Here is an 18,594-nt window from a genome sequence, read left to right on the forward strand (position 1 = left end):
GGGGCAAGTATGCAGTCTGTTGTGGATGAGAGAGCCTGGGAATCGAGTCAGTTGTTGTTCGCTGATGATACAGCGTTGGTGGCCGATTCATGTGAGAAACTGCAGAAGCTGGTGACTGAGTTTGGTAAAGTGTGTGAAAGGAGAAAGTTGAGAGTAAATGTGAATAAGGGCAAGGTTATTAAGTACAGTAGGGGTGAGGGTTAAGTCAACTGGGAGGTAAGTTTGAATGTAGAAAAACTGGAGGAAGTGAAGTGTTTTAGATATCTGGGAGTGGATTTGGCAGCGGATGGAACCATGGAAGCGTAAGTGAATCATGTTCAGGCCCCGATCACTCAAAATCTTTTTCACTCCATCTTTCCACCTCCAATTTGGTCTCCAACTTCTCCTCGTTCCCTCCACCTCCGACACATATATCCTGTTGGTCAATGCTTCCTCACTCATTCTCTCCATGTGCCCAAACCATTTCAAAACACCCTCTTCTGCTCTCTCAACCACGCTCTTTTTATTTCCACACATCTCTCTTACCCTTACATTACTTACTCGATCAAACCACCTCACACCACATATTGTCCTCAAACATCTCATTTCCAGCACATCCACCCTCCTGCGCACAACTCTATCCATAGTCCACGCCTCGCAACCATACAACATTGTTGGAACCACTATTCCTTCAAACATACCCATTTTGCTTTCCGAGATAATGCTCTCGACTTCCAAACATTCTTCAAGGCTCCCAGGATTTTCGCCCCTTTCCTCACCCTATGATTCACTTCCACTTCCATGGTTCCATCCGCTGCCAGATCCACTCCCAGATATCTAAAACACTTTACTTCCTCCAGTTTTTCTCCATTCAAACTTACCTCCCAATTGACTTGACCCTCAACCCTACTGTACCTAATAACCTTGCTCTTATTCACATTTACTCTTAACTTTCTTCTTTCACACACTTTACCAAACTCAGCGGATTTGGGAGTGGTTTTGGCAGTGGATGGAACCATGGAAGCGGAAGTGAATCATAGGGTGGGGAGGGGGCGAAAGTTCTGGGAGCATTGAAGAATGTGTGGAAGTCGAGAACATTATCTCGGAAAGATAAGATGGGTATGTTTGAAGGAATAGGGGTTCCATCAATGTTATATGGTTGCGAGGCGTGGGATATGGGTAGAGATGTGCGGAGGTGGATGGATGTGATGGAAATGAGATGGTTGAGGACAATATTTGGTGTGACGTGGTTTGATTGAGTAAGTAATAATAGGGTAAGAGAGATGTGTGGTAATAAATAGAGAGTCGTCGAGAGAGCAAAAGAGGGTGTTTTGAAATGGTTTGGTCATATGGAGAGAATGAGTGAGGAAAGATTGACCAATATGTGTCAGAGGTGGAGGGTGTATATATATGTATATGTCTGTGTGTGTATATATATGTATACGTTGAGATGTATAGGTATGTATATTTGCGTGTGTAGACGTGTATGTATATACATGTGTATGTGGGTGGGTTGGGCAATTCTTTCGTCTGTTTCCTTGTGCTACCTCGCTAACGCGGGAGACAGCGACAAAGTTAAATAAATAAATAAATAAATAAATATATATATATATATATATATATATATATATATATATATATATATATATATATATATATATATATATATATATATATTTATTATACTTTGTCGCTGTCTCCCGCGTTTGCGAGGTAGCGCAAGGAAACAGACGAAAGAAATGGCCCAACCCCCCCCCATACACATGTATATACATACGTCCACACACGCAAATATACATACCTACACAGCTTTCCATGGCTTACCCCAGACGCTTCACATGCCTTGATTCAATCCACTGACAGCACGTCAACCCCGGTATACCACATCGCTCCAATTCACTCTATTCCTTGCCCGCCTTTCACCCTCCTGCATGTTCAGGCCCTGATCACACAAAATCTTTTTCACTCCATCTTTCCACCTCCAATTTGGTCTCCCTCTTCTCCTCGTTCCCTCCACCTCCGACACATATATCCTCTTGGTCAATCTTTCCTCACTCATTCTCTCCATGTGCCCAAACCACTTCAAAACACCCTCTTCTGCTCTCTCAACCACGCTCTTTTTATTTCCACACATCTCTCTTACCCTTACATTACTTACTCGATCAAACCACCTCACACCACACACTGTCCTTAAACATCTCATTTCCAGCACATCCACCCTCCTGCGCACAACTCTATCCATAGCCCACGCCTCGCAACCATACAACATTGTTCGAACCACTATTCCTTCAAACATACCCATTTTTGCTTTCCGTGATAATGTTCTCAACTTCCACACATTCTTCAAGGCTCCCAGGATTTTTGCCCCCTCCCCCACCCTATGATTCACTTCCGCTTCCATGGTTCCATCCGCTGCCAGATCCACTCCCAGATATCTAAAACACTTTACTTCCTCCAGTTTTTCTCCATTCAAACTTACCTCCCAATTGACTTGTCCCTCAACCCTACTGTACCTAATAACCTTGCTCTTATTCACATTTACTCTTAACTTTCTTCTTTCACACACTTTACCAAACTCAGTCACCAGCTTCTGCAGTTTCTCACATGAATCAGCCACGAGCGCTGTATCATCAGCGAACAACAACTGACTCACTTCCTAAGCTCTCTCATCCACAACACACTTCATGCTTGCCCCTCTTTCCAAAACTCTTGCATTCACCTCCCCAACAACCCCATCCATGAACAAATTAAACAACCATGGAGACATCACACACCCCTGCCGCAAACCTACATTCACTGAGAACAAATCACTTTCCTCTCTTCCTACACATACACATGCCTTACATCCTTGATAAAAACTTTTCACTGCTTCTAACAACTTGCCTCCCACACCATATATTCTTAATACCTTCCACAGAGCATCTCTATCAGCTCTATCATATGCCTTCTCTAGATCCATAAATGCTACATACAGATCCATTTGCTTTTCTATGTATTTCTCACATACATTCTTCAAAGCAAACACCTGATCCACACATCCTCTACCACTTCTGAAACCACACTGCTCTTCCCCAATCTGATGCTCTGTACAAGCCTTCACCCTCTCAATCAATACCCTCCCATATAATTTACCAGGAATACTCAACAAACTTATACCTCTGTAATTTGAGCACTCACTCTTATCCCCTTTGCCTTTGTACAATGGCACTATGCACACATTCCGGCAATCCTCAGGCACCTCACCATGAGTCATGCATACATTAAATAACCTTACCAACCAGTCAACAATACAGTCACCCCCGTTTTTAATAAATTCCACTGCAATACCATCCAAACCTGCTGCCTTGCCGGCTTTCATCTTCCGCAAAGATTTTACTATCTCTTCTCTATTTAATGATTTTCCTAACCCTCTCACTTTGCACACCACCTCGACCAAAACACCCTATATCTGCCACTCTATCATCAAACACATCAACAAACCTTCAAAATATTCACTCCATCTCCTTCTCACATCACCACTACTTGTTACCACCTCCCCATTTGCGCCCTTCACTGAAGTTCCCATTTGCTCCCTTGTCTTACGCACTTTATTTACCTCCTTCCAGAACATCTTTTTATTCTCCCTAAAACTTAATGATACTCTCTCACCCCAACTCTCATTTGCCCTCTTTTTCACCTCTTGCACCTTTCTCTTGACCTCCTGTCTCTTTCTCTTATACATTTCCCACTCAATTGCATTTTTTCCCTGCAAAAATCGTCCAAATGCCTCTCTCTTCTCTTTCACTAATAATCTTACTTCTTCATCTCACCACTCACTACCCTTTCTAATCAACCCACCTCCCACGCTTCTCATGCCACAAGCACCTTTTGTGCAATCCATCACTGATTCCCTAAATACATCCCATTCCTCCCCCACTCCCCTTACTTCCATTGTTCTCACCTTTTTCCATTCTGTACTCAGTCTCTCCTGGTACTTCCTCACACAAGTTTCCTTCTCAAGCTCACTTACTCTCACCACCCTCTTCACCCCAACATTCACTCTTCTTTTCTGAAAACCCATACAAATCTTCACCTTAGCCTCCACAACATAATGATCAGACATCCCTCCAGTTGCACCTCTCAGCACATTAACTTCTAAGTCTCTCTTTCACACGCCTATCAATTAACATGTAATCCAATAACGCTCTCTGGCCGTCTCTCCTACTTACATATGTATACTTATGTATATCTCGCTTTTTAAACCAGGTATTCCCAATCACCAGTCCTTTTTCAACACATAAATCTACAAGCTCTTCACCATTTCCATTTACAACACTGAACACCCCATGTATACCAATTATTCCTTCAACTGCCACATTACTCACCTTTGCATTCAAATCACCTATCACTATAACCCGGTCTCGTGCATTAAAACCACTAACACACTCATTCAGCTGCTCCCAAAACACTTGCCTCTCATGTTCTTTCTTCTCATGCCCAGGTGCATATGTACCAATAATCACCCATCTTTCTCCATCAACTTTCAGTTTTACCCATATTAATCGAGAATCTACTTTCTTACATTCTATCACATACTCCCACAACTCCTGTTTCAGGAGTACTGCTACTCCTTCCCTTGCTCTTGTCCTCTCACTAACCCCTGACTTTACTCCCAAGACATTCCCAAACCACTCTTCCCCTTTACTCTTGAGCTTCGTTTCACTCAGAGCCAAAACATCCAGGTTCCTTTCCTCAAACATAATACATATCTCTCCTTTTTTCACATCTTGGTTACATCCACACACATTTAGACACCCCAATCTGAGTCTATGATTATTTTTATTATAATCATACTTTGTTGCTGTCTCCCACGTTAGCAAGGTAGCGCAAGGAAACAGACGAAAGAATGGTCCAACTCACCCACATACACATATACGTAGATACACATCCACACACGCACACATACATACCTATACATCTCAACATATACATATATATATACACACAGACATATACATATATACACATGTACATAATTCATACTGTCTGCCCTTTTTCATCCCATCACCACCCTGCCACATATGAAATAACAACCACCTCCCCCTGCATGTGTGCGAGGTAGCGCTAGGAAAAGACAACAAAGGCCACATTCGTTCACACTCAGTCTCTAGCTGTCATGTATAATGCACTGAAACCAAAGCTCCCTTTCCACATCCAGGCCCCACAGAACTTTCCATGGTTTACCCCAGACGCTTCACATGCTCTGGTTCAATCCATTGACAGCACGTCGACCCCGGTATACCTCATCATTCCAATTCACTCTATTCCTTGCATGCCTTTCACCCTCCTGCATGTTCAGGCCCCGATCACTCAAAATCTTTTTCATTACATATTTCCACTTCCAATTTGGTCTCCCACTTCTCGTTCCCTCCACCTATGACATATATATCCTCTTTGTCAATGTTTCCTCACTCATTCTCTCTATGTGAACAAACCATTTCAAAATACCCTCTTCTGCTCTCTCAAGCACACTCTTTTTATTACCACACATCTCTCTTACCCTTTCATTACTTACTCGTTCAAACCACCTCCCACCACATATATATGGTTATCATTTGCCCGTGCCGTCTCGGCTAAGAATGTTTCGTCACTGGTTTTCACGACTCAAAGATGCCACAAGTTCAGATGGCCACAAGAGTAGTACTCACGTTAATCAATAATATGAGTTACAGATTCATATGGCTTTATGTTACTCATCATAATGGGAGTTATAGGGAAAAGCTACAGGTGTTTTATTTGCCTATCAATGATTTTTTTTTTCTAGCCAGCCTGATATCGTATATATCATATAAAGAAGAAACTTGTTCGCAAAGACGTAAAGAAGTTCAAAAATCTCTATGATGAAACAAAATTTAGTTGGGCCTCTGCTTCCAGGTGTGCTTACTTTTGCATTTGTTATTGATGCCGTTTGTTGGAAGCTGATAATCAATCATTAATCATATTTCCTGTGGCTTCTGGGCTGACTTTTGATTTACTAACAGTACAGACTAAAATATTACAGTTTACAGAAGCTATTGAATCAATGGGCTCTTAAAATGTCACGAGTTCAATATTCAAGTTTTATCTAAATCTAATTCCAAGTTTTTTCTTAACAAAAATTCGTAAAAAAAAATGTTTCAGCTGTGTTGAAAAGACATGATTCCAATACGCATTAGTAAATCCTTCCTAACTTTTGACCCAAAACATTGAATTCCATCACTTAAAACACAAAGACAAAGTCTAGAACGACTGCCTCACCATCACCAGTTCCTCGTCTTCGGTGATGATCATGTGTGTGTCTCCTCAACCACGAGTGATCAAAGTCTAGCACGACTGCCTCACCATCACCAGTTCCTCGTGATCATGTGTGTCTCCTCAACCATGAGTGATCACCTGTATTGTGTCTTGCTACACCATAATCTCATGTCGCAGCAATGTTTGCCACACGTACATGGTCCAGGTAGTTTGTACCTTTGCCATCAGTACCAACTCAACAATTACATCTAATCTTATCACAATCAAAAGTGAGGTAGTAGTTAGAAAACAACCTCAGCAACTGGCCAGTTACGCCCACCATACGCCCCACCTACGCTACACTCGCCTCCAACAAGCAAGCGATCAATACTATATCCTCTTTTCTCGGAGGTTGTCGACACACACACACACACACAAATCTTTTCATCTTTTTATTATATACTTTCTCATACCAATAATAACAATAGTAATAATGTGGACCGACATTATCGCAAAACTGAACACACAATAAAAACTTGACCATTGCCCCCCCCCCCCCTACCTCTAGCGGTACACTAAACAACCAATATTGATTCCTGGCCCCACATCATTATGGCAGTGTTCTGGCCTGTCTAACGGGACACACTATACACATTCTCTTACAACTTTCTACTTGTTTTGCACGGGACACAGTATTCCCTTATAAACTTCTGCATGTTGTGTGCGTGAGCAACTACTGCACATTTGGGCACATTGATGAATTTTGCAATCGTAGGCATTTTGCAATAGACTTAACTTTTCTCTACAATTATGCAACTGAATTTTCCGTTCTTTATAGTCACTATTTTTACTTACGTTGTTCTATTCATCCAGCAATACATAACATTACCATTTACTTGATAGCTAGGAACATAAGAAAGTCCACACTCGCTCACATCCAACGAAACCACAGATCCCAGGCCCCACAGACCTTCCCATGGTTTACCTCCGGACGCTTCATATGCCCTGGTGTAGTCCACTGACAGCACGTCGAACCCTATTTAGCACATCGTAACAGTCCACTCACTCCCGTACACGTCTTTCACCCTCCTGCATGTTCGGGCTCCGATCGCTCAAAATCATTTTCACTCCATGGTTCCTCCTCCAATTTGGTCTCCTTGTTCTCTCCACATCTGACACATATATCCTCTTTGTCAACCTCTTCTCACTCATTCTCTCCATATGTCCAAACCATTTTAGCACACCCTCTTCTGCTCTTTCAACCACACTATTTTTATTACCACACATGTTATATGGTTGCGAGGCATTGGCTATAGATAGGGTTGTGCAGAGGAGGGTGGATGTGTTGGAAATGAGATGTTTGAGGACAATATGTGGTGTGAGGTGGTTTGATCGAGTAATTAATGAAAGGGTAAGAGAGATGTGTGGTAATAAAGAGAGTGTGGCTAAGAGAGCAGAAGAGGGTGTTTTGAAATGGTTTGGGCACATGGAGAGAATGAATGAGGTAAGATTGACAAAGAGCATATATGTGTCAGAGGTAAGGGAAGAAGTGGGAGAGCAAACTGGAGGTGGAGGGATGGAGTGAAAAAGATTTTGAGTGATTGGGGCCTGAACATGCAGGAGGGCGAGAGGCGTGCAAGGAATAGAGTGAAATGGAACGGTGGGGTATACCGGGGTCGACGTGCTGTCAATGGACTGAATCTGGGTATGTGAAGCGTCTGGGGTAAACCATGGAAAGGCCTGTGGGGCTGGATGTCGAAAGGGAGCTGTGGTTTCGGTGCATTACACATGACAAAGACTGAGTGTGAACGACTGTGGCCTTTTTGGGTAGCGATGCTGTTTTCTGTGGGGCAGGTCAGCGCCGAGATTGGATTGAAGGTGAGCAAGTATTAATATGTACATGTGTATATATGTATATGTCTGTGTAAGTATATGTATATGTGTGAATATGTGTATATGTTGATATGTATATGTATGTATATATACGTGTATGGGCGCTGATGTGTATACATATATGTATATGAGTGGATGAGTCGTTCTCCGTCCGTTTCCTGGTGTTGTCTTGCTGACGCGGGAAACGGCGATCAAGACTAATAAGTAACACACACACACACACACACACACACATATATATATATATATATATATATATATATATATATATATATATATATATACATATATATATATATATATATATATATATATATATATATATATATATTTCTTTTTTTTTTTTTTTTTTTTTTTTTTACTTTGTCGCTGTCTCCCGCGTTGGCGAGGTAGCGCAAGGAAACAGACGAAAGAAATGGCCCAACCCCCCCCCATACACATGTATATACATACGTCCATACCTATACATCTCAACGTATACATAAATATATATATATATACACACAGACATATACATATATACACATGTACATAATTCATACTGCCTGCCTTTATTCATTCCCATCGCCACCCCGCCATACATGATATAACAACCCCCTCCTTCCTCATGTGTGCGAGGTAACGCTAGGAAAAGACAACAAAGGCCACATTCGTTCACACTCAGTCTCTAGCTGTCATGTGATAATGCACAGAAACCACAGCTCCCTTTCCACATCCAGGCCCCAAAAAACTTTCCATGCTTTACCCCAGACGCTTCACACGTCCTGGTTCAATCCAATGACAGCACGTCGACCCCGGTATACTATATCATTCCAATTCACTCTATTCCTTGCACCCCTTTCACCCTCCTGCATGTTCAGGTCCCGATCACTCAAAAATTCTTTTCACTCCAATTTTCCACCACCAATTTGGTCTCCCACTTCTCGTTCCTTCCACCTCTGGCACATATATCCTCTTGGTCAATCTTCCCTCACTCATTCTCTCCATGTGACCAAACCATTTCAAAACACCCTCTTCTGCTCTCTCAGCCACACTCTTCTTATTACTACACATCTCTCTTACCCAATTATTACTTATTCGATCAAACCACCTCACACCACATATTGTCCTCAAACATCTCAATTCCAGCACATCCACCTTCCTCCGCAAAAAAACTCTATCCATAGCCCACTCCTCGCAACCATATAACATTGTTGGAACCACTATTCCTTAAAACATACCCATTTTAGCTTTCCGAGATAATGTTCTCGACTTCCACACATTCTTCAACGCTCCCAGAACTTTCGCCCCCTCCCCAACCCTATGATTCACTTCCGCTTCCATGGTTCCATCCGCTGCCAAATTCACACCCAGATATCTAAAACACTTTACTTCCTCCAGTTTTTCTCCATTCAAACTTACCTCCCAATTGACTTGTCCCTCAACCCTACTGTACCTAATAACCTTGCTCTTATTCACATTTAATCTCAGCTTTCTTCTTTCACACACTTTACCAAACTCAGTCACCAGCTTCTGCAGTTTCTCACACGAATCAGCCACCAGCGCTGTATCATCAGCGAACAACAACTGACTCACTTCCCAAGCTCTCTCATTCACAACAGAATGCATACTTGCCCCTCTTTCCAAAACTACTTGCATTCACCTCCCTAACAACCCCATCCATAAACAAATTAAATAACCATGGAGACATCACACACCCCTGCTGCAAAGTAACATTCGCTGAAAACCAATCACTTTCCCCTCTTCCTACACGTACACATGCCTTACATCCTCGATAAAAACTTTTCACTGCTTCTAAAAACTTGCCTCCCACACCATATATTCTTAATACCTTCCACAGAGCATCGCTATCAACTCTATCATATGCCTTCTCCAGATCCATAAATGCTACATACAAATCCATTTGCTTTTGTAAGTATTTCTCACGTACATTCTTCAAAGCAAACACCTGATCCACACATCCTCTAGCACTTCTGAAACCACACTGCTCTTCCCCAATCTGATGCTCTGTACATGCCTTCACCCTCTCAATCAATACCCTCCCATATAATTTACCAGGAATACTCAACAATCTTATACCTCTGTAATTTGATCGCTCCCTTTTAACCCCTTTGCCTTTGTACAATGGCACTATGCAAGCATTCCGCCATTCCTCAGGCACCTCACCATGAATCATACATACATTAAATAACCTTACCAACCAGTCAACAATACAGTCACACCGTTTTTTAATAAATTCCACTGCAATACCATCCAAACCTGCTGCCTTGCCGGCTTCCATCTTTTGCAAAGCTTTTACTACCTCTTCTCTGTTTACCAAATCATTCTCCCTAACCCTCTCACTTTGCACACCACCTCGATCAAAACACCCTATATCTGCCACTCTATCACCAAACACATTCAACAAACCTTCAAAATACACACTCCATCTCCTTCTCACATCAACACTACTAGTTATCACCTCCCCATTAGCTCCCTTCACTAAAGTTCCCATTTGTTCCCTTGTCTTACGCACTTTATTTACCTCCTTCCAAAACATCTTTTTATTCTCCCTGAAATTTAATGATACTCTCTCACCCCAACTCTCATTTGCCCTCTTTTTCATCTCTTGTACCTTTCTCTTGACCTCCCTCTTTCTTTTATACATCTCCCAGTCATTTGCATCATTTCCCTGCAAAAATCGTCCAAATGCTTCTCTCTTCTCTTTCACTAATAATCTTACTTCTTCATTCCACCACTCAATACCCTTTCTAATCTGCTCACCTCCCACGCTTCTCATGCCACAAGCATCTTTTGCGCAAGCCATCACTGCTTACATAAATACATCCCATTCCTCCCCCACTCCTCTTATCTCCTTTGCTCTCGCCTTTTTCCATTCTGTACTCAGTCTCTCCTGGTACTTCCTCACACAAGTCTCCTTCTCAAGCTCACTTACTCTCACCACTCTCTTCACCCCAACATTCTCTCTTCTTTTCTGAAAAACTCTACAAATCTTCACCTTCACATCCACGAGATAATGATCAGACATCCCTCCAGTTGCACCTCTCAGCACATTAACATCCAAAAGTCTCTCTTTCGCGCGCCTATCAATTAACACGTAATCCAATAACGCTCTCTGGCCATCTCTCAAGGATAAAGGGGAAGAGTGTAATGTCTTGGGAGTAAAGTCAGGGGTTAGTGACAGGACAAGAGGAAAGGAATGAGTAGCAGTACTTCTGAAACAGGAGTGGTGGGAGTATGTGATAGAGTGTAAGAAAGTAAACTCTAGATTGATATGGGTGAAACTGAAAGTGGATGGAGAGAGATGGGTGATTATTGGTGCATATGCACCTGGGCATGAGAAGAAAGATCATGAGAGGCAAGTGTTTTGGGAGCGGCTGTATAAGTGTGTTAGTGGTTTTGATGCACGAGACCGGGTTATAGTGATGGGTGATTTGAATGCAAAGGTGAGTAATGTGGCAGTTGAGGGAATGATTGGTATACATGGGGTGTTCAGTGTTGTAAAAGGAAATGGTGAAGAGCTTGTAGATTTATGTGCTGAAAGAGGACTTGTGATTGGGAATACCTGGTTTTAAAAGAGAGATATACATAAGTATAAGTATGTTAGTAGGAGAGATGGCCAGAAAGCGTCATTGAATTACGTGTTAATTGATAGGCGCGCGAAAGAGAGACTTTTGGATGTTAATGTGCTAAGAGGTGCAACTGGAGGGATGTCTGATCATTATCTTGTGGAGGCAAAGGCGAAGATTTGTAGAGGTTTTCAGAAAAGAAGAGAGAATGTTGGGGTGAAGAGAGTGGTGAGGGTAAGTGAGCTTGGGAAGGAGACTTGTGTGAGGAAGTACCAGGAGAGACTGAGTACAGAATGGAAAAAGGTGAGAACAAAGGAGGTAAGGGGAGTGGGGAAGGAATGGGATGTATTTAGGGAAGCAGTGATGGCTTGTGTAAAAGATGCTTGTGGCCGCGTGGGAGGTGGGCAGATTAGAAAGGGTAGTGAATGGTGGGATGAAGAAGTAAGATTATTAGTGAAAGTGAAGAGAGAGGCATTTGGACGATTTTTGCAGGGAAATAATGCAAATGAGTAGGAGATGTATAAAAGAAAGAGGCAGGAGGTCAAGAGAAAGGTGCAAGAGGTTAAAAAGAGGGCAAATGAGAGTTGGGGTGAGAGGGTATCATTATATTTCAGGGAGAATAAAAAGACGTTTTGCAAGGAGGGAAATAAAGTGCGTAAGACAAGGGAACAAATGGAAACTTCAGTGAAGGGGGCTAATAGGGAGGTGATAACAAGTAGTGGTGATGTGAGGAGATGGAGTGAGTATTTTGAAGGTTTGTTGAATGTGTTTGATGATGGAGAGGCAGATATAGTGTGTTTTGGTCGAGATGGTGTGCAAAACGAGAGGGTTAGGGAAAATGATTTGGTAAACAGAGAAGAGGTAGTAAAAGCTTTGCGGAAGATGAAAGCCGGCAAGGCAGCGGGTTTGGATGGTATTGCAGTGGAATTTATTAAAAAGGGGGGTGACTGTATTGTTGACTGGTTGGTAAGGTTATTTAATGTATGTATGATTCATGGTGAGGTGCCTGAGGATTGGCGGAATGCTTGCATAGTGCCAATGTACAAAGGCAAAGGGGATAAGAGTGAGTGCTGAAATTACAGAGGTATAAGTTTGTTGAGTATTCCTGGGAAATTATATGGGAGGGTATTGATTGAGAGGGTGAAGGCATGTACAGAGCATCAGATGGGGGAAGAGCAGTGTGGTTTCAGAAGTGGTAGAGGATGTGTAGATCAGGTGTTTGCTTTGAAGAATGTATGTGAGAAATACTTAGAAAAGCAAATGGATTTTTATGTAGCATTTATGGGTCTGGAGAAGGCATATGATAGATTTGATAGAGATGCTCTGTGGAAGGTATTAAGAATATATGGTGTGGGAGGCAAGTTGTTAGAAGCAGTGAAAAGTTTTAATCGAAGATGTAAGGCATGTGTACGTGTAGGAAGAGAGGAAAGTGATTGGTTCTCACTGAATGTAGGTTTGCTTCAGGGGTGTGTGATGTCTCCATGGTTGTTTAATTTGTTTATGGATGGGGTTGTTAGGGAGGTAAATGCAAGAGTTTTGGAAAGAGGGGCAAGTATGCAGTCTGTTGTGGATGAGAGAGCTTGGGAAGTGAGTCAGTTGTTGTTCGCTGATGATACAGCGCTGGTGGCTGATTCATGTGAGAAACTGCAGAAGCTGGTGACTGAGTTTGGTAAAGTGTGTGAAAGAAGAAAGTTGAGAGTAAATGTGAATAAGAGCAAGGTTATTAGGTACAGTAGGGTTGAGGGTCAACTCATTTGGGAGGTAAGGTTGAATGGAGAAAAACTGGAGGAAGTGATGTGTTTTAGATATCTGGGAGTGGATTTGGCAGCGGATGGAACCATGGAAGCGGAAGTGAATCATAGGGTGGGGGAGGGGGCGAAAATTCTGGGAGCCTTGAAGAATGTGTGGAAGTCGAGAACATTATCTCGGAAAGCAAAAATGGGTATGTTTGAAGGAATAGTGGTTCCAACAACGTTGTATGGTTGCAAGGCGTGGGCTATGGATAGAGTTGTGCGGAGGAGGGTGGGTGTGCTGGAAATGAGATGTTTGAGGACAATATGTGGTGTGAGGTGGTTTGATCGAGTAAGTAATGTAAGGGTAAGAGAGATGTGTGGTAATAAAAAGAGTGTGGTTGAGAGAGCAGAAGAGGGTGTTTTGAAATGGTTTGGTCACATGGAGAGAATGAGTGAGGAAAGATTGACCAAGAGGATATATGTGTCAGAGGTGGAGGGAACGAGGAAAGGTGGGTGACCAAATTGGAGGTGGAAAGATGGAGTGAAAAAGATTTTGAGTGATCGGGGCCTGAACATGCAGGAGGGTGAAAGGCGTGCAAGGAATGGAGTGAATTGGAACGATGTGGTATACCGGGGTCGACGTGCTGTGAATAGAGTGAAGCAGGGCATGTGAAGCGTCTGGGGTAACGCATGGAAAGTTTTTTTTGGGCCTGGATGTGGAAAGGGAGCTGTGGTTTCGGTGCATTATTACATGACAACTAGAGACTGAGTGTGAACGAATGGGGTCTTTGTTGTCTTTTCCTAGCGCTACCTCGCACACATGAGGGGGGAGGGGGTTGTTATTCCATGTGTGGCGAGGTTTCGATGGGAATGAATAAAGGCAGACAGTATGAATTATGTACACGTGTATATATGTATATGTCTGTGTGTGTATATATATGTATACATTGAGATGTATAGGTATGTATATTTGCGTGTGTGGACGTGTATGTATATACTTGTGTATGTGGGTGGGTTGGGCCATTCTTTCGTTTGTTTCCTTGCACTACCTCGCTAGCACGAGATACAGCGACAAAGCAAAATAAAATAAATATATATATATATATATATATATATATATATATATATATATATATATATATATATATATATACATTATATTATTATTTACATTATACTTTGTCGCTGTCTCACGCGTGAGCGAGGTAGCGCAAGGAAACAGAGGAAAGAATGGTCCAACGTATCCACATACACATGTATACACATACATGTTCACACATATACATATACATACCTATACATTTCAACATATATATATATATATATATATATATATATATATATATATATATATATATATATATATATATATATATATATATATATATATATATATATCTCAACAAACTTATACCTCTGTAATTTGAGCACTCACTCTTATCCCCTTTGCCTTTGTACAATGGCACTATGCACGCATTCCGCCAATCCTCAGGCACCTCACCATGAGTCATACATACATTAAATAACCTTACCAACCAGTCAACAATACAGTCACCCCCTTTTTTAATAGATTCCACTGCAATACCATCCAAACCTGCTGCCTTGCCGGCTTTCATCTTCCGCAAAGCTTTTACTACCTCTTCTCTGTTTACCCAATCATCTTCCCTAACCCTCTCACTTTGCACACCACCTCGACCAAAACACCCTATATCTGCCACTCAATCATCAAACACATTCAACAAACCTTCAAAATACTCACTCCATCTCCTTCTCACATCACCACTACTTGTTATCACCTCCCCATTTGCGCCCTTCACTGAAGTTCCCATTTGCTCCCTTGTCTTAAGCACTTTATTTACCTCCTTCCAGAACATCTTTTTATTCTCCCTAAAATTTAATGATACTCTCTCACCCCAACTCTCATTTGCCCTTTTTTTCACCTCTTGCACCTTTCTCTTGACCTCCTGTCTCTTTCTTTTATACATCTCCCACTCAATTTCATTTTTTCCCTGCAAAAATCGTCCAAATGCCTCTCTCTTCTCTTTCACTAATACTCTTACTTCTTCATCCCACCACTCACTACCCTTTCTAATCAACCCACCTCCCACTCTTCTCATGCCACAAGCATCTTTTGCGCAATCCATCACTGATTCCCTAAATACATCCCATTCCTCCCCCACTCCTCTTACTTCCATTGTTCTCACCTTTTTCCATTCTGTACTCAGTCTCTCCTGGTACTTCCTCACACAAGTCTCCTTCCCAAGCTCACTTACTCTCACCACCCTCTTCACCCCAACATTCACTCTTCTTTTCTGAAAACCCATACAAATCTTCACCTTAGCCTCCACAAGATAATGATCAGAGATTCCTCCAGTTGCACCTCTCAGCACATTAACATCCAAAAGTCTCTCTTTCGCGCGCCTGTCAATTAACACGTAATCCAATAACGCTCTCTGGCCATCTCTCCTACTTACATAAGTATACTTATGTATATCTCGCTTTTTAAACCAGGTATTCCCAATCATCAGTCCTTTTTCAGCACATAAATTATATGGTAAATTATATGGGAGGATATTGATTGAGAGGGTGAAGGCATGTACAGAACATCAGATTGGGGAAGAGCAGTGTGGTTTCAGAAGTGGTAGAGGATGTGTGGATCAGGTGTTTGCTTTGAAGAATGTATGTGAGAAATACTTAGAAAAGCAAATGGATTTGTATGTAGCATTTATGGATCTGGAGAATGCATATGATAGAGTTGATAGAGATGCTCTGTGGAAGGTATTAAGAATATATGGTGTGGGAGGCAAGTTGTTAGAAGCAGTGAAAAGTTTTTATCGAGGATGTAAGGCATGTGTACGTGTAGGAAGAGAGGAAAGTGATTGGTTCTCAGTGAATGTAGGTTTGCGGCAGGGGTGTGTGATGTCTCCATGGTTGTTTAATTTGTTTATGGATGGGGTTGTTAGGGAGGTGAATGCAAGAGTTTTGGAAAGAGGGGCAAGTATGAAGTCTGTTGGGGATGAGAGAGCTTGGGAAGTGAGTCAGTTGTTGTTCGCTGATGATACAGCGCTGGTGGCTGATTCATGTGAGAAACTGCAGAAGCTGGTGACTGAGTTTGGTAAAGTGTGTGAAAGAAGAAAGTTAAGAGTAAATGTGAATAAGAGCAAGGTTATTAGGTACAGTAGGGTTGAGGGTCAAGTCAATTGGGAGGTGAGTTTGAATGGAGAAAAACTGGAGGAAGTGAAGTGTTTTAGATATCTGGGAGTGGATCTGGCAGCGGATGGAACCATGGAAGCGGAAGTGGATCATAGGGTGGGGGAGGGGGCGAAAATTCTGGGAGCCTTGAAGAATGTGTGGAAGTCGAGAACATTATCTCGGAAAGCAAAAATGGGTATGTTTGAAGGAATAGTGGTTCCAACAATGTTGTATGGTTGCGAGACGTGGGCTATGGATAGAGTTGTGCGCAGGAGGATGGATGTGCTGGAAATGAGATGTCTGAGGACAATATGTGGTGTGAGGTGGTTTGATCGAGTAAGTAACGTAAGGTTAAGAGAGATGTGTGGAAATAAAAAGGGCGTGGTTGAGAGAGCAGAAGAGGGTGTTTTGAAATGGTTCGGGCATATGGAGAGAATGAGTGAGGAAAGATTGACCAAGAGAATATATGTGTCGGAGGTGGAGGGAACGAGGAGAAGAGGGAGACCAAATTGGAGGTGGAAAGATGGAGTGAAAAAGATTTTGTGTGATCGGGGCCTGAACATGCAGGAGGGTGAAAGGAGGGCAAGGAATAGAGTGAATTGGAGCGATGTGGTATACCGGGGTTGACGTGCTGTCAGTGGATTGAATCAAGGCATGTGAAGCGTCTGGGGTAAACCATGGAAAGCTGTGTAGGTATGTATATTTGCGTGTGTGGACGTATGTATATACATGTGTATGGGGGTGGGTTGGGCCATTTCTTTCGTCTGTTTCCTTGCGCTACCTCGCAACCGCGGGAGACAGCGACAAAGCAAAAAAAAAAAAAAAATATATATATATATATATATATATATATATATATATATATATATACATGGACATATACATATATACACATGTACATAATTCATACTTGCTGCCTTTATTTATTCCCGTCGCCACTCCGCCACACATGAAATGACAACCCCCTCCCCCAACGCGCGCGCGAGGTAGCGCTAGGAAAAGACAACAAAGGCCACATCCGTTCACACTCATTTTCTAACTGTCATGTATAATGCATCGAAACCACAGCTCCCTTTCCACATCCAGGCTCCACAAAACTTTTCATGGGTTACCCCAGACTCTTCACATGCCCTGGTTCAATCCATTGACAGCACGTGGACTCCGGTATACTACATCTTTCCAATTCACTCTATTCCTTGCACGCCTTTCACCCTCCTGCATGTTCTGGCCACGATCACTCAAAATCTTTTTCACTCCATCTTTCCACCTCCAATTTGGTCTCCCACTTCTCGTTCCCTCCACCTCTGACACATATATACTCTTTGTCAATGTTTCTCCTCTCATTCTCTCCATGTGACCAAAGCACTTCAATACACTCCCCTCTGCTGTCTCGACCACACTCTCCCTATTATCACACATCTCTCCCACCCCCTTACCACTAACTCGATCAAACCACCCCACACCATATATTGTCCTCAAACATCTCATTTCCATCACATCTACCCTCATCGCACACTATATCTATAGCCCACGCCTCGCAATCACACAACATTGCTGGAACGAACATTCCTTAAAACATACCCACCTTTGCTTTCCGAGATAATGTTCCCGTCCTCCACACATTCTTCAACGCTCCCAGAACTCTCGCTCCCTCCCACACCCTGTGACTCACTTCCGCTTCCATGGTTCCATCCGCTGCCACATCCACTCCCAGACATCTAAAACACTTCACTTCCTCCAGTTCCTCTGAATTCAAACCCACCTCCCATTGACCCGTTCCCCAACCCCACTGTACCCAAAAACCCTGCTCACATTCACATCCACTCTCAGCTTTCTTCTTTCACACACTTTACCAAACTCAGTCACCAACTTCTGCAATTTTTCACCCGAATCAGCCATCAGCGCTGTATCATCAGGGTACAACAACTGACTAACTTGTCAAGCCATCTCATCCACAGAGACTGCATACTTGCCCC

The 18,594-nt window shown here is 42.4% G+C and overlaps 1 protein-coding gene across 3 annotated transcripts in view; it reads right to left on the reverse strand.

Moving 5' to 3' along the window:
- Window positions 1-18,594, reverse strand: part of LOC139748840 (uncharacterized) — a 349,230-nt gene that overhangs the window by 58,842 nt on the left and 271,794 nt on the right. The window contains exon 1 of one of the 3 annotated variants that reach the window (XM_071662250.1): window positions 6,256-6,781. The exons of the other annotated variants lie outside the window; for them this stretch is intronic. Within the exon in view, the coding sequence (XP_071518351.1) occupies window positions 6,256-6,288 (33 nt within the window). The 5' untranslated portion in view covers window positions 6,289-6,781. Of the gene's footprint in view, window positions 1-6,255; window positions 6,782-18,594 lie in introns of those variants that run through there. 3 annotated transcript variants of the gene reach the window in all.

The sequence above is a fragment of the Panulirus ornatus genome, chromosome 1 (genome assembly GCF_036320965.1).
Source record: "Panulirus ornatus isolate Po-2019 chromosome 1, ASM3632096v1, whole genome shotgun sequence".
NCBI lineage: Eukaryota > Metazoa > Arthropoda > Malacostraca > Decapoda > Palinuridae > Panulirus > Panulirus ornatus.